This window comes from Pezoporus flaviventris, unplaced genomic scaffold, assembly GCF_033815535.1.
Source record: "Pezoporus flaviventris isolate CSIRO_AGI_PZ_B2104156 unplaced genomic scaffold, CSIRO_AGI_Pfla_v1 ptg000019l, whole genome shotgun sequence".
Classification (NCBI taxonomy): Eukaryota; Metazoa; Chordata; class Aves; order Psittaciformes; family Psittacidae; genus Pezoporus; species Pezoporus flaviventris.
In genome coordinates, this window is record NW_026892567.1 from 156,396 (window position 1) to 180,878 (window position 24,483).

General features: G+C 54.0%; 1 protein-coding gene and 1 long non-coding RNA gene across 2 annotated transcripts in view; one reads left to right on the plus strand and one right to left on the minus strand.

The window, feature by feature from the left end:
• The window catches only part of LOC133270201 (uncharacterized), a 378,511-nt gene that overhangs the window by 68,991 nt on the left and 285,037 nt on the right, over window positions 1-24,483 (plus strand). The gene's annotated exons all lie outside the window — the stretch shown is intronic.
• Window positions 19,164-24,483, minus strand: part of LOC133270185 (serine/threonine-protein kinase pim-1-like) — a 43,781-nt gene continuing 38,461 nt past the window's right edge. The window contains exons 2-7 of the mRNA XM_061455181.1: window positions 21,417-21,509; window positions 21,272-21,322; window positions 20,643-21,009; window positions 20,259-20,435; window positions 19,866-20,017; window positions 19,164-19,367 (exon numbers count right to left, since the gene is read on the minus strand). Of these exons, the coding sequence (XP_061311165.1) occupies window positions 19,365-19,367; window positions 19,866-20,017; window positions 20,259-20,435; window positions 20,643-21,009; window positions 21,272-21,322; window positions 21,417-21,509 (843 nt within the window). The 3' untranslated portion in view covers window positions 19,164-19,364. The remainder of the gene's footprint in view (window positions 19,368-19,865; window positions 20,018-20,258; window positions 20,436-20,642; window positions 21,010-21,271; window positions 21,323-21,416; window positions 21,510-24,483) is intronic.

Consider the following 24,483-nt stretch of genomic DNA (forward strand, 5'->3'; position numbering starts at 1 on the left):
GCTCCTGGAGCCCCATCAACAAGCAGCGAGGCTTCTCCAGTGCGAGCCACAAGCACTGCGGCTTCTCACTGCCATCCACAAGCCCTGCGGCTACTGCAACCCCAGTGACTGGGACAGCGGCTACTACATGGCAACGATAGGCATAAACACTGCAGCTATTCCAGCCACTGCAACAAGCACAGCAGCTACTGCAGTGCCAGCCAGAACAATGGGGCTACTCCAGTGCCTGAGACAGACACTGCCGCTACTGCAACCTCATTGATGAGCAGTGAGGATTCTCCAAACCAAGCCTCATGCTCTGCGGGTACTCAAAGTACTGTGACAGACACATCAGCCACTCGAATGCAAAGGACAGGCACTGTGGCTACTCCAGCCACATCAAGAAGCACTGTGACTAATCCAACCCCAGGCAGAAGCACTGCAGTTGCTCCACCACCAGTTTTAAGCTCTGCAGCTATTCCAACTCTAGGAAGGAGCAATGGGGCTACTCTAAGGCCTGCAACATACGCAGTGCCTAGATCAACCCTACCCAGAAGCACTGTGCCTTCTCCAACGCCACTGACAAACACTGCTGCTCCTCCAACGCCATCAACAAGCAGTGAGGCTTCTCCAACCCAAGCCCTAAGAACTGTGCCTACTGCAACCATGGCAGCAGGCACATGGGTTACTCCAATGCCAAGGACAGGTGCTGTGGCTGCTACAACTCCAGTGATGGGCACTGCAGGTATTCCAACCACATCAACAAGCAGTGAGGCTTCTCCAGTGCGAGCCACAAGCACTGTGGCTTCTCACTGCCAGGCACAAGACCTGCGTCTTCTCATTGCCAGCCACAAGCCTTGCATCTACTGCAATCCCTACGACTGGGACTGTGGCTACTACATGGCAACAACAGGCATAAACACTGCAGCTATTCCAGCCACTGCAACAAGCCCAGCAGCTGCTGCAGTGCCAGCCACAGCAACAGGGCTACTCCAATGCCTGAGACAGACACTGCTGCTACTGCAACCTCATTGATGAGCAGTGAGGCTTCTCTAAACCAAGCCTCATGCTCTGTGGGTACTCCCCATACCCACAACTGCCCCCCAGGTGACCCTCAAGTAACCTCCTACACCCAAAACTGCTCCCAAGTGACCCCCTAGTGACCCCCAGACCAAAAACAGTTCCCCAAGTGTCCCCCAAATGAAATCCCAGACCCACAAGTGCCCTCCAAGTGACCCCAAAGACCCAGAGCTGCCCTCCAGTCATCTCCCAGACCTACAACAGTCCCACAACTGCCCCCCGAGTGACCACTCAGACCCACAACTGCCCCCAAGTGACCCCCCAGACCCACAACTGCCCCCAAGTGACCCCCCAGACCCACAACTGCCCCCAAGTGACCGCCCAGACACACAACTGCCCCCAAGTGACCCCCCAGACACACACCTGTCCGCCAAGAGAGCTCGCAGACCTACCTCTGCCCCCCAAGTGTTTACCCAGTGACCCCCAGAGCCATAACTGCCCCCGAATGATCCCCTCAGCCCTAAAATTGCCCCCCTAGTGGCCTCCCGGACCCACAACTGCCTCCCAACTGACCCCCAGTGATTCCCCAGACCCAAACCTGCCTCCCAAGTGACCCCCAAGTGACTCTCCAGACCCACACCTGCCTCCCAAGTGACCCCCAAATGACTCCCCAGATCCACAACGTCCCCACAAGAGATCTCCCTGACCTACAACTGTTTCCCAGCTGACACCCCAGTCTGCCCCAGACCCACAACTGCCCCATGTGCTCCCCAAGTGTTTCCCAACACCCACAACTACCCCTCAGTGCCCCGCTCCCATCCCGTTCCCATCCCATTCCCACCCCGCTCCCATCCCGCTCCATCTTGCTCCCATCCTGTTCCCATCCCGCTCCCATCCCGTTCCCATCCCACTCCCATCCCAGCTCCATCCTGTTCCCATCCCTCTCCCATCCCGGCTCCATCCCATTCCCATCCTGTTCCCATCCTGCTCCCATCCCGGCTCCATCCCGTTCTCATCCCGGTCCCATCCCGGCTCCATCCCGTTCCCATCCCACTCCCATCCAGCTCCCATCCCGCTTCCATGCCGCTCCCATCCCATTCCCATCCCGCCGCTCCATCCCGCTCCATCCCTTTCCCATCCCACTCCCATCCAGCTCCCATCCCCCTCCCATCCCGCTCCCATCCCGTTCCCATCCCGGCTCCATCCCGCTCCCATCCTGCTCCATCCCGTTCCCATCCCGGCCCCATCCCGCTCCCATCCTGTTCCCATCCTGCTCCATCCCGGCCCCATCCCGCTCCCATCCCCCTCCCATCCCGCTCCCATCCCGTTCCCATCCCGCTCCCATCCCGGCTCCATCTCGCTCCCATCCCGCTGCATCCCGTTCCCATCCCGCTCCCATCCCATTCCCATCCCGCTCCATCCTGTTCCCATCCCGGCCCCATCCCTTTCCCATCCTGCTCCCATCCCGGCTCCATCATGTTCCCATCCCGCTCCCATCCCGCTCCATCCTGTTCCCATCCCGACCCCATCCCTTTCCCATCCTGCTCCCATCCCGGCTCCATCATGTTCCCATCCCGCTCCCATCCCGCTCCCATCCCGTTCCCATCCCGCTCCATCCTGTTCCCATCCCGGCCCCATCCCTTTCCCATCCTGCTCCCATCCCGGCTCCATCCTGTTCCCATCCCGCTCCCATCCCATTCCCATCCCACTCCCATCCCGCCCCCATCTCGTTCCCATCCCGCTCCATCTCGTTCCCATCCCGCTCCCATCCCGTTCCCATCCCGCTCCCATCACGTTCCCATTGATACAGAGGGTTGACCAATGTACAGGGGGGTAGTACAGGGATATTGTACAAGGGGGTTGTACAGGGGGGTTGTACAAGGGGGTTAGAGGAATTTGCTTGCTTAAACGAAAGTATTGTCTGTTGTAAATGCCTGCTAAGCAGAACAAAGGCACCTGGTCCTATTGATAAGCAAAAGCAGACACCTGGTCCTATTGATAAGCAGCTATTGATAAGCAAAAGCAGACACTTGGTCCTATTGATAAGCAGCTATTGATAAGGAAAAGAAGACACTTGGTCCTATTGATAAGCAGCTATTGATAAGGAAAAGCAGACGCCTGAATCTACTAACAAGGGGAGAAGCAGATGGTTTATGGCTGGGATACCGGGCCAAACCCTGAGGCCATATGTGAAGACTGAAAGGTGAAAAGTGCAAGGAGAGGAAGACTCATTTACTTCATCTTGAAGACCCCTACCCACAGGAGGAAGACTCATTTACTTCATCTTGAGACCCCTGCCCATGACCAGAGGGGGCGATGCGCAGGCGCGGAGGACCTTCTGGCTCATTATAATACGAAGCGGGGATAGGACATGAATATGTATAGGCATGTTGTGCAACCTTATGAATATGTATAACTTTAGAGGATAAATGTAGAGGGAAACAACACTGAGGTACGCATGACTTTGAGGAATTATCCCCGTGCGTCTCAGTGCTGAATAAAAGCATACCTACTTTACAACTTCTAACAAGTTGTGGAGTTTATCCGTGCATCACCATCCCTCTCCCATCCCGTTCCCATCCCGGCTCAATCCCGTTCCCATCGCGCTCCCATCCCGTTCCCATCCCGTTCCCATCCCTCTCCCATCCTGCTCCCATCCCGTTCCCATCCCGCTCCCATCCCACGTTTTCCTTTCCACATCCCCCCCCCCTCCGCTCCCCCCAGTCTCGGCGCGCCCGGCCCCTTCCCGCCGTCCCCTCCGTGGCGCCGGCTCTGACGTCATCCCCCCGCGCCGCCCGCTGTCATGGCGGCGGTGCAGGCGGAGGATCCTGTCGAGGGCTGGAGCTCACCCGCGTCTGCCCCGGGAGCAGGGTCAGGCCCCACAGCTCTGCTCCTGCCAGCGCTGCCGAGCCCTGCACTCACTCGATGGTGCCATCGGAGCGCCCCACACAGCGCAGCACGGGCTGGGCCGTTGCTCTGGCTCCGGCAGAGGCACAACTGCCTCGGGAAGCTGCCAGCGAGCAACGAGAGCTGAGAAGCGGCTGCAGAAGGGCTCTGCTGTGGGGCTGAAAGCCAAGGGTGCTGCAGGGAAAGGAAAGGAAAGGAGAAAGGAAAGGAAAGGAAAGGAAAGGAGAAAGGAAAGGAAAGGAGAAAGGAAAGGAAAGGAAAGGAGAAAGGAAAGGAAAGGGAAGGGAAGGAGAGAAAGGAAAGGAAAGGAAAGGGAAGGAGAGACTGCAGAGCCTCAGCCCTTGGGCTTCCTTCAGAGGAGGTGGCGGTGCTGCCCTCGATCCTGGCTGTTCTCCAGGCCTGACCTGCCCTCAGGGGGCTGCAGGGGCCTCTGCCGAGGCCAGCAGCAGAGACAGGATGTTCTGCACAAATGTCTGCCCCTGATCCTGGGCCTGACTCGGTGCTGAGAGCTCTTCTGCAGCCAAATGGGGATCGTGTTTTGCAGTCACGCAGTCACAGCCTGGTTTGGGGTGGAAGGGACCTTCAAGCTCACCCAGTCCCAGCCCCTGGGTGCCCAGTGGCCATGGGCACGATGCTGCCGCCATCACCAAGCCGTGGCGGTCGCTGTGGATTTGCCCGTTGTGACGGGGCCTCCACGGTGAGCGTGGGCTCTTTAAGGAGGGAGAGCCTTGCAGAAGAGACCCCTCTCTCAGGAGGCTGCATCTCCCGTGGCTGCCCTGCGCATCCAGGTATGTGTTCTTTGACTTTGCAATCCTGTTTTAGTGTTGGCTTGAAACACATTGTGGGTGCAACGCAGGAGCCGTCTGTGTGCAGGAGCTGCTGGTGTCAGAGGAGATGAGAAGGTGTCAGGGCCCACCGGGCTTGAAAGCATTTATATTAGTGTGTATAATTTGTAATGATGATACATATGTTACCGTTAAAGTCATTCAGAAAAACTAAGACACATACACACACACACACACACACACATATATATGTCTGAGCCTGTAACGCTGTGGCAGTTCTGTAAAGTCCACTTGCCAGCAGTCTTGTGGACAATTGCCTTTGTTGTTCCAGGTGGGGGGCCTCTTAGCATCGTAAACGAGGTTCACACTTCTTTATAACACTTTTATAATTCCAGTCATTTGCATACTCAGAACTTGGAGCTTTAAAGCCTCAGTCATTATTTTGTTCCCCCTTGTGTTGCCTGGTGGTTTTCTTCTCATAAGAGGTTGGGCAGCTATTACTTGCCTGTTTGGTGTAACCCACCATCCTTCATCGTGTTTCTTGGCTCCTAAGACTAGGTAATTTTCCATCCTCTGTTTGATAACTTGGAACTTCATTATCCAAGCTCTGATACTGATGAGGCAATATTAATGAAAGGTCCCCACCCACAGCTTCTTTGGCTGCTTTGTCAGCAATGTGATTACCGATATTCACTGGAGTGTTATCAAACTGATGTGCCTTAAAAGCAAATTTTGACTTTCTGACACTTTCAGAAGTCTCAGTAGCACCACCAGCTCAGCTTTCTGTGCTGATGTGTTGGGGGAGGAGGAATGCAGGGCTTTAGTGTCTCTTATGTTTGGTTTAGCTCTATTATGTTATGGTCTGTAAACAGTTGTGAGTCAGCTCTCCTGCTTCTGGATCTGTTGTCAAAACCACTGCTGGTTCTAAAGGTTTGATACTTTCAACTGTACGTCCTCTTGTCATAGAAGCGCAGCCTGCCTGGGGAAAGCCACTGACTACTTTTCTGTTCCAGAATGGTTATTAGCATGTGAAGTACAAATACAGACCATTTTTGTCCCAATGTATTCAATACATTTTTCTGTTAGAGGCTCTAGTTCTTTTCTTGCTTCCAGTTTTATAGGATACTGTTTCTGTCTTAGCAGTGTGATGTTTGGTTTTAGAAGAATAGTTACTGCTGCTGCATCTCGTGATTGTCCTGGTGCTCTGGCAGCCCATACTTGCAGATACACCCGCTTCCTCTGGGATATCCGGCTCAGTACCTGGTTTCTGTAACATAAAAACTCGGGCCTCCACAGCCTTTTCATCAGGAACATGTACCTGAATTTTCTTTCTTTAACCCTAATTGCTGCATGTAATTTACTCAGTGTGCTGTTATCCAATAGCAGCACAGGGCACTCAGGCATGCAAAGGAATTTAAGGGTCAACATCTGTTTGCCAGTTTCTCAAATGTAAAGGAAGGCCGGGTTCCTGTCCGCCTGTGGCACCAGTGCCTGAAGCTGTTTGTTTGCTTAATTGCCCTTTACAAGTATTTATAACAGAATAAGTAGTTTCTGTTTCTACAAGAACTTTTACCTTCTCATTCCCCAACCTAACTGTAGCCAGGGGCTCTGCTGGGCTGGGATTCAAATCTTCCCCCGCTCCTCCTCACTCTTCCTCTAAAGTAATAATTCTCTCTGCCTGTCCTGACGTTCCACTAAATCTCTGGTGTTTATTTTGATTCTGAGGGCATTTTCCCTTTGAGTGCAACCTGTGGAGTCTGTTCACAAACCTTTCCATGTAATCCTTGTTTCCTCCCCTCCCTTTCTTGGGGGATAGCTACAGGCAGCAATTTTTCTCTCTCTTCTTTCCCCTAAAGATTCCAGTTTTACTCTGGAGCTTATCTTATGCTCCCGCATATATATTAACAGATTCCTAGTTGAAACCTGACACACTATAACCCACAAAACGCAATATTGTATTATATTAATAATTATATTAATTCTATCAATAATATATATATTAATAATCAGGGACTGAAAGCCCTCCCCAGTACCATTGAACCATTTGAACCATTGCAGAGAACTTGCACCAAAGCAATACTGGTCCAATTGTGATAAGTCTCCAAAGCCACATCCATTATTTTTACCAAATCACATTGGTCCTCCCCCTTAAGCTTTTGTACCTTTTTCCTTATGTTTTCCATGGATTGACTTTTTGTTAACTGGCCTAACTCTTTCCTTCCTTCCTCTGATTCGGGATCAATATTAGTATATTTAGACATCACCTCTTTTAATCTTCCCATGAATCCAGCAGTTGATTCATTTACATCTCGCTTTATTTCATATAGCTTAGACCAGCTCACTGCCTTGGGGACCGCATTCCTAGTACTGACTAAAATCTACCTCCGATATTGTTTCAAAGCTTGCCTGTCCCAGTTAGGATTGGGGTTAGGAATGTGAAGATTCACTGTACCTATCGCTGTGCCTGCTGTTATTTGTTGCTCTACTGCGGTCCGAGCCGTACGAATAATCGTATTTCTGTCAACACTCTCGAAAGCATGATGTGTAATTACCAGCCACTTGTTTCCAACTCTTCAAATCTACAATGGTAAAGGGAATCTTCATCATGAGCAGACCATCATTACACACAGCTTGTCTTAAAGGTGCAATCACAGTTTCCCCTCATTTTCCCCTAGTTTGCCTTGCTGTAAGGCAAAATCCTTCAGCCCGACCCCCCTATATCTCAGGTGCCTGTGCTGGTGCTTGTGCTTGATCCTCATTGTCAGCACCTTCAGCCCCATTATTCACAATACCCCTTCTCCAGGGGCCTACCATCAAATCCAAATCCTCCTCCACATTCCTCAGATGTTTAGTGCATAACTGCCCTGTGGTGCACAAAGACCAATAGCATTTAAGCAAATTTTACTGTCTTTCTCCAAGGACAATACTGACAGGTCCTGGAGTGCAAAATGAAAACTGCAATCCTTTTGCTGTTCCAGATGATATCTCAAAGTAGAAAACATTTCTGCATAAGCTACTTCATCCCACTTTCCTTCTCGTCTCAAGAATAACATGTGACAGTATTTTACCAGAGTCTCCTGAGTAACCGAACCCCTCGGGGGTCCACCGCTTTGTTCCGGTCTCCCGAGTGACTGAACTACGCAGGGGTTCACCGATTTGTTTCCAGTGTTGTGAAATGCAACCCAGTGGGGATTTCTTCAAACCCCCCTTTGGAGGCAGTGGTACCCATGATCCTGACCTCCACCAAATACCAAAGTCCAGACAACCAAAACTAAACTGCCTTTTACCCACCGCGCAGGGCGTCCCTCTCTGCCTTACGTGGAAAGGGGCCAAAAAGAATGCCTTTTTAAAGACATTAAATCGGGGTCTCCCCGAGGTCCTGCGTTGGTCCTTCAGGCAAACTCCCCCGATGCCAGCGTGAAGGTCCCAGGGACTCCCCGGATCCATGGGAAACACGGCTGAGTGTCCCTGTTCAGGCGCCAAATTGTTACCCTAAAAGTCGGTCAGAGAAACTCTCTAAGGCTCAATTTGGACTTTCAGAAAGCAGCATTCTTTATTGCAGCGCTGGGCGCACACATGAATCCTTTCACAAGGGTGAGCACACCTGGTACTTGCCGACAGCAACTCTATATTTAACATACTCATGCATATTCACAGCTTTTCCAACAACTGGTTCTAATATTTGCATCCTCATTACGCATGCGCTTTCTTGCTGAGTGGGGTCTTTGGTGGGCACCGATAGTCTTCCTCACTGTGTTTACTGAATGACCTCAGTGCTTGCTCAAGCTCGCAAGGTCCTAGTGCCCAGTTAGCAGTTGCTATGTCCTTGCTTCTGCTCTGTTCCAGCCTCGCCCCACGCTGGGCACCGCTCTGCTGTCTTGAAGGCTGGCATCCGTGGTCTTATTTACTGTCTCCTTAGGTGTTACCAGTCCCATGATGTTCCTTCCCCCATCAGCCAAACCTTCCTTTCTCTCTACATGTTAGTAAGGTAGAACAATTTGGCCTATTCTCCTATGGTAAAGGCACACACACTGTTGTTAGTGTAAGATTTAAGGTTACAACGCAGTGACCAGAGGGACACGCTGGGGACATGGTGACCGTAGGGACATGGTGGGTCAAATGGAGACCAGGGGGACACAGACATCACAGTGACCATGGCGACATGGGGACCACAGGGGTGGCTGATTCTGGAACACCCCATGTTAAGGGTGAAGGCCACAGAACCCCTGCATCAGCCCTGCATGATGGCTCCAGGGTTTGTGGGGAGCTTCCAACCTCTGCCTGGCAGCAGAGCTGGTGCTGGCCTCAGGGCTGAGCTCCCATCCCCTGGTCAGGCAGCAGGGCTGGTGCTGGCCTCAGGGCTGAGCTCCCATCCCCTGGTCAGGCAGCAGGGCTGGTGCTGGCCTCAGGGCTGAGCTCCCATCCCCTGGTCAGGCAGCAGGGCTGGTGCTGGCCTCGGGGTTGAGCTCCCAGCCCCCTGGGTGGTGTTTTGGCTGGGATAGAATTAATTCTCTACCCTGTAGCTGGTGCAGTGCTGTGTTCTGGCTTTATTGTGGCAATTAACACTGGTAACACACTGATGGTTCAGTTGTTGCTCAGCAGCACTTACCCTGATCAAGGACTTTTCAGTCTTTCATGCTCTGCAGTGAGGAGGCGCACAAGAAGCTGGGAGGAAGCAGACAGGACACCTGACCCAGACTAGCCAAAGGGGTATTCCATCCCACAGCACGTCATGTCCAGTATAGAAACTACAGGGAGTCACCCAGAAGGGATGGGATTGGGTCAGGCTGGAGAGGGGAGGAGAATGGGAACAACGTAAAACCTGCGATGGAGATGAGAACAGATCAGGAACTGAAATCAAGTACAATATTGTAATAGTAATAATAATACCAACAACACAAATAGTAATTATTATCATTAGTATTATTATTACTATTATTGGTATTATTATTATGGGTCCCCCCAGATCTCCAGTTCCCCTTCCCCGGTGATCTGTAGGGTGGTTTCTGGTGGCTATAGCCCCTGTTTGAGGGCTCTGGTGGTCTCCAAATTACTTCCCCCCCCCCCTCCCCCCCGGAGTTTGGGGAGTTCCCCATGAGCACCCAAATTCCTCCCATTCACCTCCATTGGCCAACATGGGGCACCAAAGAGAGACACAGGGTGCCCTGGGACAGATGTACCCCTATTTTGGGACATGGAGGGGTCCCCCAAATCCCTTCACCCCCCTGGGGAGTTTTGGGGAGATTCCTGAAGCCCAGAATCCCCCCTGAGCCTCCAAATCCCTTCTGAACACCCAGGCTCTCTTCCTCCAACACATCTCCACCATTGGGGAACATGGGGCACCGAGGAGAGACTCGGGGTGCCCTGGGATGGATGTACACCACCATGTTGTGGAACATGGGGGGGTCTCCCAAATTACTGTGCTCGCTATGGGGAATTTTGGAGACCCACCCATGAACCCTGAAATCTCCCATGAACCCCTAAATCCCTCTGAAGCCCCAAATTCCTCCCATTTATGCAAAGGGACCACATGGGGCATCCAGTGATGCCCCAGGCAGCCTGGGACAGATATACCCTCCATTTTCAGGAGACGGGGGGTACCCCAAATCTATGCATCCCCAGGAGAGTCTTGGGGACCTCCCTGAACCCCAAAACTCCCTTCAGCCCCGCCCTGGAACTAGGACTTTTCTTTGGGGTATCTTAGAGCTGTCTGTGAAGGAGAAGAGGTATTGCAGCACAGCAGAAACAATGTCAGAATCCCAGCCCCTCCAGCATGTCTTTGAAACCCTCCCACTGTCCCGCACACCATTCATCAGTATCTCTTGCAGGACTGGCTCCAGGGGCATCTGCATCAATAGCCAAGAGCAGGAGTGCAGCAGAAGTAGCGTGAGCGCCTGGCAGAGTTTGACCAGGACTGGTCATTGGTAGTGAGGGCGCTGGTCTTTGTCCAAATGTGTGGTACGTGAGCGTTTGAGGGGCGTGAGAACCCTGTGTAAAACCACATTTGGGGTTCCCCGTGTGACCGGGACACCCTTGTAATTCTCTGCTTTGCATCCCAGGCTCTGGGCGCAGTGGGCACGGGCCACTTGTGGATTGTGGTGGCAGTTTGTCAAGGCAGAGGGGACACAGCCGACTGCCTGAGACAGCATCTCCCCAGAACGTGGGCCCCAGTCTTGCACCTGGGCCACAACAACCCCCTGCAACGCTCCAGGTTTGGGGAAGAGGGGCTGAAAACTGCTCATGGGAAAGGAGCTGGGGGTGCTGATTGATGGAGCTGAACATGAGCAGCTTGTGCCCAGGCAGCCAGGAAGCTCCCAGCATCCTGGCCTGGATCAGCACCAGTGCGGCAGCAGGGCCGGGGCAGTGGTTGTGCCCCTGCACTGAGCACTGCTGAGGCCGCACCTCGACTCCTGGGTTCAATTCTGGGTCCTTCACTACAAGAGAGACATTGAGGTGCTGGAGGGGGGCAGAGAAGGGCAGCGGAGCTGGTGCAGGGCCTGGAGCACAGGGGTGATGGGGAAGGGCTGAGGAACCTGAGGGGTTCAGTCTGGAGAAGGCTCAGGGGGGACCTGATTGCTCCCTACAACTGCCTGAGAGGAGGATGGAGCCAAGAGGGGCTGGGCTCTGCTGCCAAGGAACAAGGGATGGGACAAGAGGAGACGGCCTCAAGCTGCACCAGGGCAGGTTTAGATGGAGCTGAGGAACAATTCCTTCCCCAGAGGGTGCTCAGGCATTGGAACAGGCTGCCCAGGGCAGGGCTGCAGTCACCATCCCTGCAAGTGTTCACCCAGCGTGGAGACGAGGCCCTCAGTGCCATGGGTTAGTGGTGGCCTCAGCAGTGCTGGGGTAAGGGTTAGACTGGATGAGCTTAAAGGTCTTTTCCAACCTGGTTGATTCTATGATTCTGTGATCCTTTTTGCTGAGGCACCAGTGAACCAGGTATTTTCTGCTGGTGTTCCCTCAGTAAAGGGATGTGCTTCTAAACTTGGTGAGGGTTTGAAAGTTTGTTGTAACTCTGATGGCTCTGCATTTGCAAGCATCGGCAGTAGTCTGGAAACTTCAGTCTGTCCTTCAGGTAATTTCAGTTCCTCTGCAACCCCCGGTAGGTAGGCATGCCATTTTCTGCCAGTGGGTTTGTGCAAGTCCATCCTGAGGAGCAGCTCCCTTTGGGATACTGTCCAGTCAATTGAATGGATTGAATGGATGGCTTGTACCGATTGTTCTTGATCAGTGTTCTCAGTTTGGTTTACTGCTGGGACTAAAGACAGGAGTCCCTTTTCCCACTCAGAATATGTCGGTTCAGTGTCTTTGAAAGAGGCGACTTGAACATTAAAGTTCTTTTTTGGTTCATCAGGGCCAGTCTGAACGGATCACAGGAAAAGCCATGCTCAGCAAAATCCCATTCTACTATGAGACAGCGGTGGGAGTGTACAGGCCCCAGGAACACGTATGGTTTTAATTCCTGTATTAGGTATTTCCTGCTTCCTCGTGCTCTGGATTCCATTCCCATGGTTTTCCCTTTCATAACGGTGAGTACAGTGGGCAAGAAATGATAGAGAATCCAGGGCCATGTTTCCTCCAGTATCCTTGATGACCCATAAGCTGTTGTAATTCCTTCCCAGACTGGGGCATCTGCCCTTGTTCTGTTTTTCTGAAGGTGTCTGCAGCAATCACTGCACTGCTGCTATCCACCAAGTACCCTCCGATTTGACTGGTTTCTGCTTGGTTTCTGACATTCCTTTGGTGGAACGTCAACCTCTGCACCACGGAGCGCTTGCCACACTGCTGTTGCTGCAGTTCTTTGGGGCAATCTCCACTGATTAAGACATCATCTACATAATGGTACATTTTCACCTTCTGAGGAAGTGAGACCCGTGGGTTTGTAATGGTCATGGGAGGGAGCTGAGTCCCCTTCCAGCCCCATGGCTACAATCCTAGGAGGAGATGCCTCAACTGACCTGGCTGAATCCCTTCCTTCAGCAGGGGTAAAGGAGATCCCAGCCTGTCCTGGCCTGCCTGTCCTGTCTGATGAGGGGACAAGAAACAGGCTGCCCACAGGTATTGATGTGTCACCTTCCCTGGAAGTATTTAAAAGACATGTAGATTTGGCACTTCTGGACATGGCACAGTGCTGGACTTGACAGTGTTTGGTTAATTGTTGGACTCAATCTTAAGGGTCCTTTCCCACATAAATGATTCCATGATTCTACAAAATCTTGTTGTTTAGATCAAGCTCTGTCTCTCAGCTGAGAAATGACACTGCAGGAAGGCAGTGTGTCTCCCAACTGAGGGAGGGACCATCAGTGCTTTTTAATGCATGAATGCATGATTACAATTCTTAGCGAAAAGAAGAAAATATTTATGAATTATGCTGTCACCTATTGGATAAGCTTTTCTGAATGAGCATCTATACTCCCTGCTGAAGGATGAAACCTAGCCAGATTGGAAAAAGGCAGTAATCAGTGTAGGCTGGCCCGGTTCCAGAGCTAGGTAACACAGCCAAAACACAACAAAACAAAACTACCTACTTAACCTCACAGTAATTCTAGCAATATCAGAGAGACTTCAGCAGAGGTGCACTGACACTAAGGAGGTTATTGATTTTTGATTTCTTTCTTTAAGCAAATGTATCTAAAGTAGTCATCCCTGAATAGCAAAACATATCAATGGCCAACTAGAAGATCATGCACAAAAGATCACACTCCTGAAAGTCTGAGAGGCTTTATGCATGCTCATGCCACATTCTTCAATCTCCAAAGGAGGTCATTTCTATCGATTCAGTAGAGACAGTAATGTGTGAATCTGATGCTACCCTGACCCCACTTCCACCTTCAAAAGCAACTCTAAAAGCTTAAACAGTCAAATTCAAGCAAAAAGGCACCTCCGCTGCTGCCAAACAGATAGATAGCCTGTGCCTGAACTGGATTTACAAAACAGAAACATCACTGTATGTTAGCCACTTTAACAGATTCAAGTTTATTTTCAGAATATACATCTACCTTCAGCAAACTGCAAAGCACAAACAGAATAAAAAAGCTGACAGAGACAGCAGCCTGTAAGTGATACAGACAACTGAAAGAACAAACTTTTTTTGGCACAAAGAGACTTGAGTAGTCTGCCTGTAGATGGAGATTCTGAGGAACAAGCCACAGCCAGGCATGATCTCAGGCTTATTTTCTTGTCAGTGTGGGAGGGAGGAGGAGGAATGAAGCACTTGGTCTGCGCTGTGTGGGGGGGGATAAGATGGTATTCAGAAGCTGGGATAATAATTTTAAATGAGGATCTGCAATGAGAAATCCCACCACAAAGAGCATGGGAAGAGGGCAAAAAGTTAACAATAACTGAGGAGCTGAGAAGCGACAAGAGCTTGGGTTGGAATGGAAGGAACAGTGGGTTGGTTTGTTTGCTTTGGGGTGTGTGTGTTTGGCTTTTTGGGGGGTAGAGGTGATGGTGTTCCTTTAAGTAGGTAGGGATTTTGTGGCTACTGTTCATATCCAACACGTGTGTGTATAATTTATTTACTTGTATTTTGCTGTATTTAGCAGCTTCTGGGTTTTACATGATACTTTGCTTGGGAAGGGATTGTATTTCATGATTAAAAGGGCACGTTACCTTAGATCTTCTGAAAAATGGCCAATGTTTTTTTTGCTACTACATGAGTAAAAATATTTTTCATAGAAAATGTATTCCTCTGACTTCCTGAGTGGTAATGTAATAAGGACAGGAAAGACAAAGAACTGTCGACAGAAGTCATTCGATGACATTTGAGATAAATTGGTAAAATTTAGACTGGGTTCATAATCAGGAGGATTTCAACACCTACAATTTACAGCAGCTTTTTAATTTTACTGAAAGCTAACTTAGTGCCATTCTGGCCTAGTTTTAGTTGTCAGTAAAGTCACTCTTTCCAGTTGCCTTCATATTTCTTCAGTAGCCTTTGATCTGTAAGGACCCGTCCCAGCAGCTGTGGCTGTCAGCTTCAATGTTTCTGGTGACTTTGCTGCTGCAGACTCTAAGGAGGAAAACACTGAAAACCTCTTGATAGCCTTCATGACATGATGTGATGTGGCTTGTTCTTCAGGTGGCACCATGTCTTGAATGCAGACATCTGCTGCCAGTGACTACACCCACTTGCATTGGATGGGAGTCACCAATAGCTCCACAGGTGCAGCCCCAAAGCAACCTCTGCATAAAGGTAATTGAGAATAAATCTAACAAAAGAGCAATTTACCTCCTGGCATGCCTGTTTCTAACAGGTGACTTCATTAAAACAGTTTGATCCAGCTTGGGTTTCTCTGATTGCATTGTGAGAGCTTTAAGGGTCAGTAGGATTCAAACCAGCTTGAATAGAAATAAGCATTAAAGGTAAACCACTTAAGCTGAGGAAGGCATCTTGAAGGGCATGGGAGGTAGCAGTGTGAAAGACAGGAAAGTACACTTGTGTTCAGTAAGGAGATATTCTGTGATTCTATTGTCTATGGCCTTAGTGTTACTGAGCATTTGAAGTTTATTAAATAGGTCCTCATTACCCTGCTTCCCTCAGTTGATTGTGAGTTGAAAATGACTTGTCTCCAAGATCCATGGATTTGTGATGGGCAGGCACTATGGCCTATCTAAAACCTGAAGCCCACAGCACAGGCTTGAAGGATCTCTTCTATCTGCAGGGCTGAATAAACACAGCACGTTCTAAGATCAAGTCCTCTTCTTGTTAGTGCTGTTTACAGTTTGCAGATACCATGTGAAACGCATTCTTTCTCTATTTAAAAGGGCAAAGTAATTTGTCAGGCGTGTGGCACGTGAAATCTTCACCATAAACACTGTGTGACTTGTGCAAGCAGGCTGCCTGAAATACAGACGCTGAGGCTTCTTGCATCAATCACAGCAGGTTTAATCAAATCAAAGCACAGCACTCTTTTTCTCTGGAAAACTGAAGTCCTAGCCCTGTGTCCCTGCACCTCTTTCTGTTACACAGCTGATCTGTTCATTTGGGTTTAACAGCTCAGCAACAAGCTGGGTCTTTTGCTTCGCTCGAGATGAGGAAAAGAAATAATTCTGAAAATCTTCTTGCCCATTTTCCCCTGTTTTTTTTGGAAGCAGCACTTAAAGGCTGGCGATCAGATTCATTCTGAGCCGTGTTTGCACAGGAAGCCTTCTTGTGGAATAAATCTGAGTGCCTTGGAGTCCTTCCTACGATTCCATTTCTGTTTCATTCCATTTATGCTTACGAAGCATTAAGTCTGTTAAGGAAGGAGCATCTACCTTTTACCCCCTCACCTCATCAGAATCCTCACTTCTGCAGAGTGCAAAGCTCTGTCTCTGCACACACAGAGGCGAGGATCTTGACTTCAGACTGATCCAAGAGGCAAACTAAACCAACCCATCCTTCTGGCTAGGCAAAAGGCACTGCAGTTTCCTAACCCAGCAAAGCAGCTGCAAATCTGGTGCCTGAGCAGTATGGCCTGAGTGGTGTCTTTCAGGTCACTTGGGGGGCAGTTGTGGGTCTGGGGGGTGACTGGCGAGGCAGTGTTGGTTCTGGGGACATCATTTAGTGGGCAGTTGTAGGTCTGGGGAGTCATTAGGAGGGCACTTTGGGGGTAGTTGTGGCTCGATGGAGGCAACTTGAAGGGCAGTTGTGGGTATGGGGGTTCACTTGGGGGGCAGTTGTGGGTCAGGGTGGTCACTTGTGGGGCAGTTGTGGGTATGGGGGCTCAGTTGGGGATCACTTGGAGGGCAGTTGTGGGTCTGTGCAGTCACAGGGGGGTCACTTGGGGGGCAGTTGTAGGAATGGGGAGTCACCAGGAGCCAGTTTTGGATCTGAGGGGTCACTTGGGGGCAGTTGGAGGGCAGTTGTGGTTTTGGGGAATCACTTGGGGATAACTTGGAGGGCAGTTGTGTGCTTCACTTGGGGGGCAGTTGTGGGTTTGGGGCGTGACTGGTGAGGCGGTGTTGGTTCTGGGGGCATCACTTGGTGGACAGCTGTTGGTCTGGGGAGTCATTAGGAGGGCACTTTGGGGGTACTTGTGGCTCGATGGTGGTAACTTGAAGGGCAGTTGTGGGTCCGAGGGTTCAGCTGGGGGTCACTTGTGGTGCCGTTGTGGGTCCAGGGGGCCACATGCTGGGTAGTTGTGGATCTGGTGTGTCAGGAGGGGTGTCAGTTGTGGGTCTGAGTGGTCACCTGGAGTGCAGTTGTGGGTCTGGGGGTCAGTGGAGGGCAGTTGTGGGTCTGGGGGATCACTTGGGGGGCCGTTTGGGGTCTAGGAATTTACTTGTGAGTCACTTGAGGGGCAGTTGTGGGTGTTGGGGATCACTTGGGGGGCACATGGGGCAGTTGTGGGTCTGGGAATTAATGTAGGGGTCACTTGAGGAACCACTGTGGGTCTGGGGCTCACTGGGGTGTCACTTGAGGGGCAGTTGTAGGTCAGGGAGATCACTTTGTGGGGAAGTTGTGGGTCTGGGGAGTCACTTGGGGGTCATTTGGGAGGCAGGTTTGGGTCTGGGGAATCACTGGGGGGTCATCTGGGAGGCACTTGTGGGTCCAGGGGGCCACTAGGGGGGCAATTGTAGGGCTGAGGGGATCATCTGGGGGCAGTTACGGCTCTGGGGGTCACTGGGTGAACACTTGGGGGGCAGAGGTAGGTATGCGGGCTCTCTTGGGGGGCAGTTGTGGGTCTGAGTGGTCACTTGTGGGGAGTTGGGGGCAGTTGTGGGTCTGGGAGGTCACTTGCGGGGCAGTTGTGGGGCTGAGTGGTCACTTGGGGGACAGTTGTGGGGCTGTTGTTGGTCTGGGGGATGACTGGAGGGCAGTTGTGGGTCTGGGATTTCATGTGGGGGACACTTGGGGAACTGTTGTGTGCCTGGGGGTCACTAGGGGGTCACCTGGGAGCAGTTTTGGGCGTAGGATGTTACTTGAGGGTCACCTGGGGGGCAGTTGTGGGTATGGGGAGTACCCGCAGAGCATGAGGCTTGGTTTAGAGAATCCTCACTGCTCATCAATGAGGTTGAAGTAGCGGCAGTGTCTGCCTCAGGCATTGGAGTAGCCCCGTTGCTGTGGCTGGCACTGCAGCAGCTGCTGTGCTTGTTGCAGTGGCTGGAATAGCTGCAGTGTTTATCCCTATCGTTGCCATGTAGTAGCCACTGTCCCAGTCACAGGAATTACAGTAGCCGCAGGGCTTGTGGATGACAGTGAGAAGCCGCAGTGCTTGTGGCTCGCACTGGAGAAGCCTCACTGCTTGTTGATGTGGTTGGAATACCTGCAGTGCCCATCACTGGAGTTGTAGCAGCCACAGCATCTGTCTATGGCATTGGAGTAACCCATGTGCCTGCTGCCATGGTTGCAGTAGGCACAGTTCTTAGGGCTTGGGTTAGACAAGCCTCACTGCTTGTCGATCTCGTTGCAGGAGCAGCAGTGTTTGTCAGTGGCGTTGGAGAAGCCACAGTGCTTCTGGGTAGGGTTGATCTAGGCACTGCCTATGTTGCAGGCCTTAGAGTAGCCCCATTGCATCTTCCTAGAGTCGGAATAGCTGCAGACCTGAAAACTGCTGGTGGAGCAACTGCAGTGCTTGTGCCTGGGGCTGGATTAGTCACAGTGCTTTTGATGTGGCTGGAGTAGCCACAGTGCCTGTCCTTTGCATTCGAGTGGCTGATGTGTCTGTCACAGTACTTTGAGTACCCGCAGAGCATGAGGCTTGGTTTGGAGAAGCCTCACTGCTTGTCAATGAGGTTGCAGTAGCAGCAGTGTCTGTCTCAGGCACTGGAGTAGCCCCGTTGCTGTGGCTGGCACTGCAGTAGCTGCTGTGCTTGTTGCAGTGGCTGGAATAGCTGCAGTGTTTATGCCTATCGTTGCCATGTAGTAGCCTCTGTCCCAGTCACTGGGGTTGCAGTAGCCGCAGGGCTTGTGGCTCGCACTGGAGAAGCCTCACTGCTTGTTGATGTGGTTGGAATACCTGCAGTGCCCATCACTGGAGTTGTAGCAGCCACAGCAACTGTCCCTGGCATTGGAGTAGCCCATGTGCCTGCTGCCATGGTTGCAGTAGGCACAGTTCTTAGGGCTTGGGCTGGAGAAGCCTCACTGCTTGTTGATGGGGCTGCAGGAGCAGCAGTGTGTGTCACTGGCGTTGGAGAGGCTGCAGTGGTTGTGACTTGCACTGGAGTAGCTGCAGTGTTTGTGGCTGGGGTTGACGTAGCCACTGTATACATGGCAGGCCTTAGAGTAGCGCCATTGCTCCTTCCCAGAGATAGAGTAGCTGCAGAGCTTAAAACTGGTGGTGGAGTAACTGCAGTCCTTGTGCCTGGGGCTGGATTAACTGCAGGGCATGTTGAATTGGGTTGCACCAGCCACAGTGCCTGTCCTCGGCGTTTGAGTGGCTGATGTGTCTGTCGCTGTATTTGTAGTACCTGCAGTGCTTGTGGCTTGGGTTTGAGAAGCCTCACTGCTTGTCACTGAGTCTGGAGTAGCCACACTGCTTTTTTTGCCCTGGTTGGAATAGCAGCAGTGCATATTGCTGGAGTTGTAGCTGTAGTGACAGTCCTTGCCATTGGAGTAGCCACGGTGCCTGTTGCCATTGTTGGTGTCACCGCAGTGGTTGTGGCTGGTGTTGGAGTAGCTGCAGTGCTCGTGGCTGGTGTTGGAGTAGCCGCATTGTCTGTTGCTTTGCTGTTAGGTCTTGTCTCTCCTCACTGCAGAGCATGAGAGACTGAATCAGCATTGCTCAGGGTAAGTGCTAATCAGAAACCACTATACAATCGGTGTGTTACCAGCGTTATCCTCAGACTAAAGCCCAACCTCACCACTGCCCCAGCTACAAGGAGGAGAATTAACTCTTATGAGGTGTCCCTGTGACACCTATTGCTATCCAAAGAACCCAGAAACCAATCCCCACAAGCCCCCCAATAACTGCAAAAGTCCCCCCAAAACACCCAATCCCCAAACACCCCCCAAAACACCCAACCTCACCAAACTCCCAAAACACCCAAACACCCAAAACCACCAGCTCTTCGGAAAACCCACAAAGTCCCTCCCCAAAAACAACCCCCAAAACCTCAAAGTCTCCAAAAAATCCCCACAGGCCCCCAAACTCCATCCCAACCTCCCAAGAGCCCAAATCCCCACCAAAATACCCAACCTGCCAAAAACCCCAAACCCCACGCTCCCCCCAAGAGGCACCCCCAGCTTACTTGCCCAGCTGCTGGCTCAGGCTGTGAGGGTGGAGGGCGGCTGTCTCCTGGGGCAGTGGATGTTTGCAGCCAAGGGTGGTTGAACACATCGTCCAGGGATGGCCTGTCGCGAGCTCTCATGGACAAGCACCACCTGATGAGGTGCTGGCATTCTAGGGAGAATCCGGGAACTGCCGCTCAGTTGCAGGAGGCTCCTGCCTACCTTGTGCCACCGTCCGCAGCGCCCAGGCCTGGGTGCGCTCAGAGCTGCACCCAGACCTCCTGCTCCATGACTCGGTTTGGAGGAGAGCAGGATGGCAGGACATGGGCCACCTCCTCCAGCTGACCAAGGGAGATCAGCTGCCACCCCCTAAACCCCGACCTTCCCCTGCTGCTGCGAAGCCAGGTACCTACCGACAGAGATCCGGCGCTGGAAGAAGAGCTGCCCGCTGACGATGTCCTCGCAGCACCGGAAGGGGAGGACCCCGCACACCATCTCATACAGCAGCACGCCCCGGGACCAGATCGCCGCCGGACGGCCGTGGTAGCAGCGCCAGCGGAACCACTCCGGCGGGTAGTACAAAGGTGTTCCTACAACAGGATACGGGCGCACCTCATTAGGCAGATGCCGCCTGCTCCTGGATTCTCGCCCGCGGATCCCCAGGGATGCAGGGGCTGCACCGGTGGCGCCACGGACGTGGGGACGCACACTCGGTGTGACCCGCCACCTCGTCATCAGCACGTGACTCTTGTTCACAAACTGCTCGGTACGGGAAGCACCCTGGGCTGTGGGCTCACCGCTAAATTTGGTGTAGACCGTGTCCCTGAGGAGGGTGCTGCAACCAAAGTCAATTAGCTTGACCTCTCTGGTGGCCAAGTTGATGATGATGTTCTGGGGCTTGATATCCCTGTGCAGGACACCGCGGCTGTGGCAGTGCCGCACAGCCACCAGCACCTGGAGGAAAATGCCCCGCGCCAGATCCTCGGGCAGGAACCTCCATTTTTTGATGAAGTCGGAGAGGTCCTGCGATGGCTCCGGACGCTCCAGAACCAGCACAAAGGAGTGGGGCAGCTCAAACCAATGGAGGAGCTGGATGATGGCACTGCAGCCGGAGCGCACCTTCCTCAACATGGCTATCTCCAAGGGAATGCGAGTGCCGCTGGGCTGCAGGGGGACCACGGCACTGTCAGCAGGGCCGATGCTGGCCCGGGGCTCCTGTGCCTCCCTGCCTGGGATGCTCTGATGCCCTCCTGCAGGTGTCCCCCGCAATCCCCAGGGATGCTCTGGTGCACCCCTACCCGGCCCGTGTCCCCTGGTGACTCCACACCCACTCCCCTCTCCCTGTCCCACTTTCCCCCCCGCCGGCCCCACCGGCTCACCCCCACCCGCTCTGCCCCGCACTGTCCCGGTGGCCCCGCGCACTCACCCGCTCCTCCCAAGAGGAGATGCGCTCCCGAGCCACTCGTTTGATCGCCACCTGCGAGCCAAGGGCAGCGCTGGGCTGAGCTGAGCTGAGCTGAGCTGAGCTGAGCCCCGCCGCCTCCCCGGCCCGCCGCCGGGCCCGCCCTTACCGGGCTGTTGTCACACAGGCGGAGCCCCGAGTACACGGACGCGAAGCCGCCTCTCCCCAGCAGCGGTCCCACGCGGTAAAGCCGCTCGAAGCTCTCCTTGTCGTGCCCCGTGCGACAGACGCGGCCGCTGTCGCTGCGCGCGGGGTCCCCGCCGGCCCCCACCGGGCGCTCCGGGCCGAGCGGAGCCGCATCATTCCCGGCCTTTCCCGGCCGAGGCTCCGCGGCGCGCCGCTCCCCGCCGGTCCCGGAGCGCAGATAGGCCGACGGGTCAATGCGGGTCAGGAGGAGCACGGGCACCTTGCCCGACCGCGCTGCCGGTGACGGCACCCCCGCAGCAGCACCGCGCTCCGGGGTCTCGGGGGTCGCGGCTGCCGGGAGGCTGCGGGGCGGGGAGGGAGCGGGCGCTCCGCCGCCGGTCCGCGCTCCGCCGCCGGTCCGCGCTCCGCCGCCGGTCCGCGCTCCGCCGCCGGTCCGCGCTCCGCCGCCGGTCCGCGCTCCGCCGCCGGTCCGCGCTCCGCCGGGCACCTGTGGATGGTGGCGGCCCCCGAACGGCCCCAGGCGGGGCGGGGCCTGGGGGCGGGCCGGGGAGCGCCAGGGGCCGGCGCTGCCTCGCCAGACCCAGACCCAGCGGCGGCGGCTCGCCCAGCGCCGCCACTGCCAGTACCGGGAGAGGGGAGCGGTGCCGCGAGCCCCTGCGGGGGGACGCTGGGGGGACGGGGGAGGCACCATCGCGGGGAGCGGCGGAGGGCGGGCTCCGGACCGCCGAGAGCTGCCGCCGCCGCCTCACCTGGTGCTGCTGCCCCTGCTGCCGCTGCTGCCGCTCCTGCCCAAGCCGCTGCCGCTCAGAAGCCGCTGCCGAAGTCGCTGCTGCTCAAAAGCCGCTCAGAAGCCGCTCAGAAGCCGCTGCTGCCGCCGCCGCCGCAGCCTCGCTGTCAACGGCTCTGTCCACGCGCGGCCCGGGCGCCCGCTGCCACCGGGCGGAGCGGCCGGCGGGGGGGGTCTCGCGGCCGCGGGAGCCCGGGGAACGGCGGAGCGGGCCCTGCCCAGCCCCGCGGCCGGGCTCGTGCGCCCCCCGCCCGGCAGCAGCATCCCCGCGGCCGAGCCTTTGGAAACTGAACCTGAGCCTCGGGACCCTGCGAACGAGGCTTTAGAACTGAAACCGGAGGCTTTGGGAAGTCACAAGGAGGCTGCGATTTACTGCTTATTTTATCCCCCTTTTCCTTTCCACAGAGGTGGATTGAGGTGAGATTGTGATGAACACATAAATGTATTGGCTTTCTCAAATCATAGGTGTGCTCACGTGCAGGATATAACTGTACGAGTTTACAGTAACAGAAACAAAACACGCTAAAGATACCAGACCAGACAACAAGTTAAAAAGGTTCAGATCTCTTGATCTAAATGGAGTCACATAGCAAAAGAATTTGTAAAGGTAAGAGAAGGTGGGGGGTGAAGCTTGGTATAAGGAAAGCTAGTGCCTGGAAAACAGACGGTTAAAGTACTTTTTAGCTTAACTTAGGCTATAGAAAGAGAACAGTGTTTATGTTGTAAGTCTGTGGGATGTAGTGGCCCCACTTAAACATGAGTTAATTGTTTCAGGCTAGTCTTCTAAAGTAGTTTTAAAGAGCAATGTTTGTGTTGTAAGTCTGTGGTGAGATAACAGGCTTTAGTGGCCCCACTAAACATGAATGGGTTATTTCACACCATCCTTATCAGTTAGTTTGGAGACAGAGCCTCCCAAGGCTCTGCTAGCTTGGGATACTCCTTGTCTGCCCATCCTGCAACAAATTTTGCAGGAAGGTCACACTGTTTTAAATCCTTGCTATTTCTCAGAATAATTACAGATATAGCTGGTTGTGTGGTTGCTGGGGGGTCCAACTGTGCCAGAGGTGAAAAATACACCGTGAGGAAGACTGCTTACTTCATCTTGAAGACCCCTGCTCACAAGAGGAAGACTGTTTACTTCATCCTCAGGCCCCCTGCTCACAATCACCACAGAGCAGTGTGCAGACGCCAAGAGGAGGAGACTTGTGAGAATAAATTCTTGAAGCTCGTTATAATATCCCCCGCCTATATGCGGGAATTATGAATATGCATGTAACTAATGTAACACTGAAAGTATATAAACCTGTACCAAATGCTAATCCCTTGCGCCTCTGGCTGCAGTCACGCGCCCAGCGCTGTCGCTTTTGCTTTCTTGACTTTGTCCCTCACTAAACCCTCGTTACCTCGTTTAGAGGAGTGAGTTCGTATTTCACAAGCTCTCAGGAAGCTCTTCCCTGTGAGGGTGCTGAGGCGCTGGCGCAGGGTGCCCAGAGGAGCTGTGGCTGCCCCATCCCTGGCAGCGTTGGAGGCCGGGTTGGACACAGGGGCTCGGAGCAAGCTGCTCCTTCCATGTGGAAGGTGTCCCTGCCCGTGGCAGGGCTTGGAGCTGGAGGAGCTTTAAGGTCCCTTCACCCCAGCCCATCCGGTGCCTCTGGGATCCCATGGGGGGCGGCTCCTCCATGAGGAAAGGCCCCGCCCCTCACGGGGGTCCCGCTGCCCCCCCCTTCCCCGCCCACTGCCGCGTGCGCATGTGCCGGAGGCCGGACTACAGGTCCCAGCGTGCCCCGCGCGGGGGAGCCGTGCGCTGATTGGCTGCGGCGGAGGCGGGCCCAGGGCGTGAGGCGGAGCTGCAGCCGGCAATGGCGGCGGCCGAGCGGGAGGAGGTGAGGGTGAGCGGGCGCGGCGCGGGTCTGGGGGGCGCTGCAGAGCCCGGGGAGCGGGGCTGGGGGTCTGCGGCCCCCCGAGGCTCTGGGCAGTGGGGCCGGGCGCTGCGGGGGAATGCGGGGGGCGGGTGCGAGCGCTGGGCAGTGGGGCTGCGAGATGGCTGGGAGTGTGGGGTGCTGCGAAGCCGGGGCATGGGGGGCTGGGAGCTGTGGGGGTCCCGCAGCTTTCCGGCCCTGGGGATGGAGCGGGGCTGTTGTGGGGGGCCCTGGGGGCTGTTTCCCCCCGGGGGGGGAGGTGCTGCTGGGGCAGCCGATCCCCGGCACCCGGGGGGGGAGGGGGGGTGCAGAGGTGTCGGTGA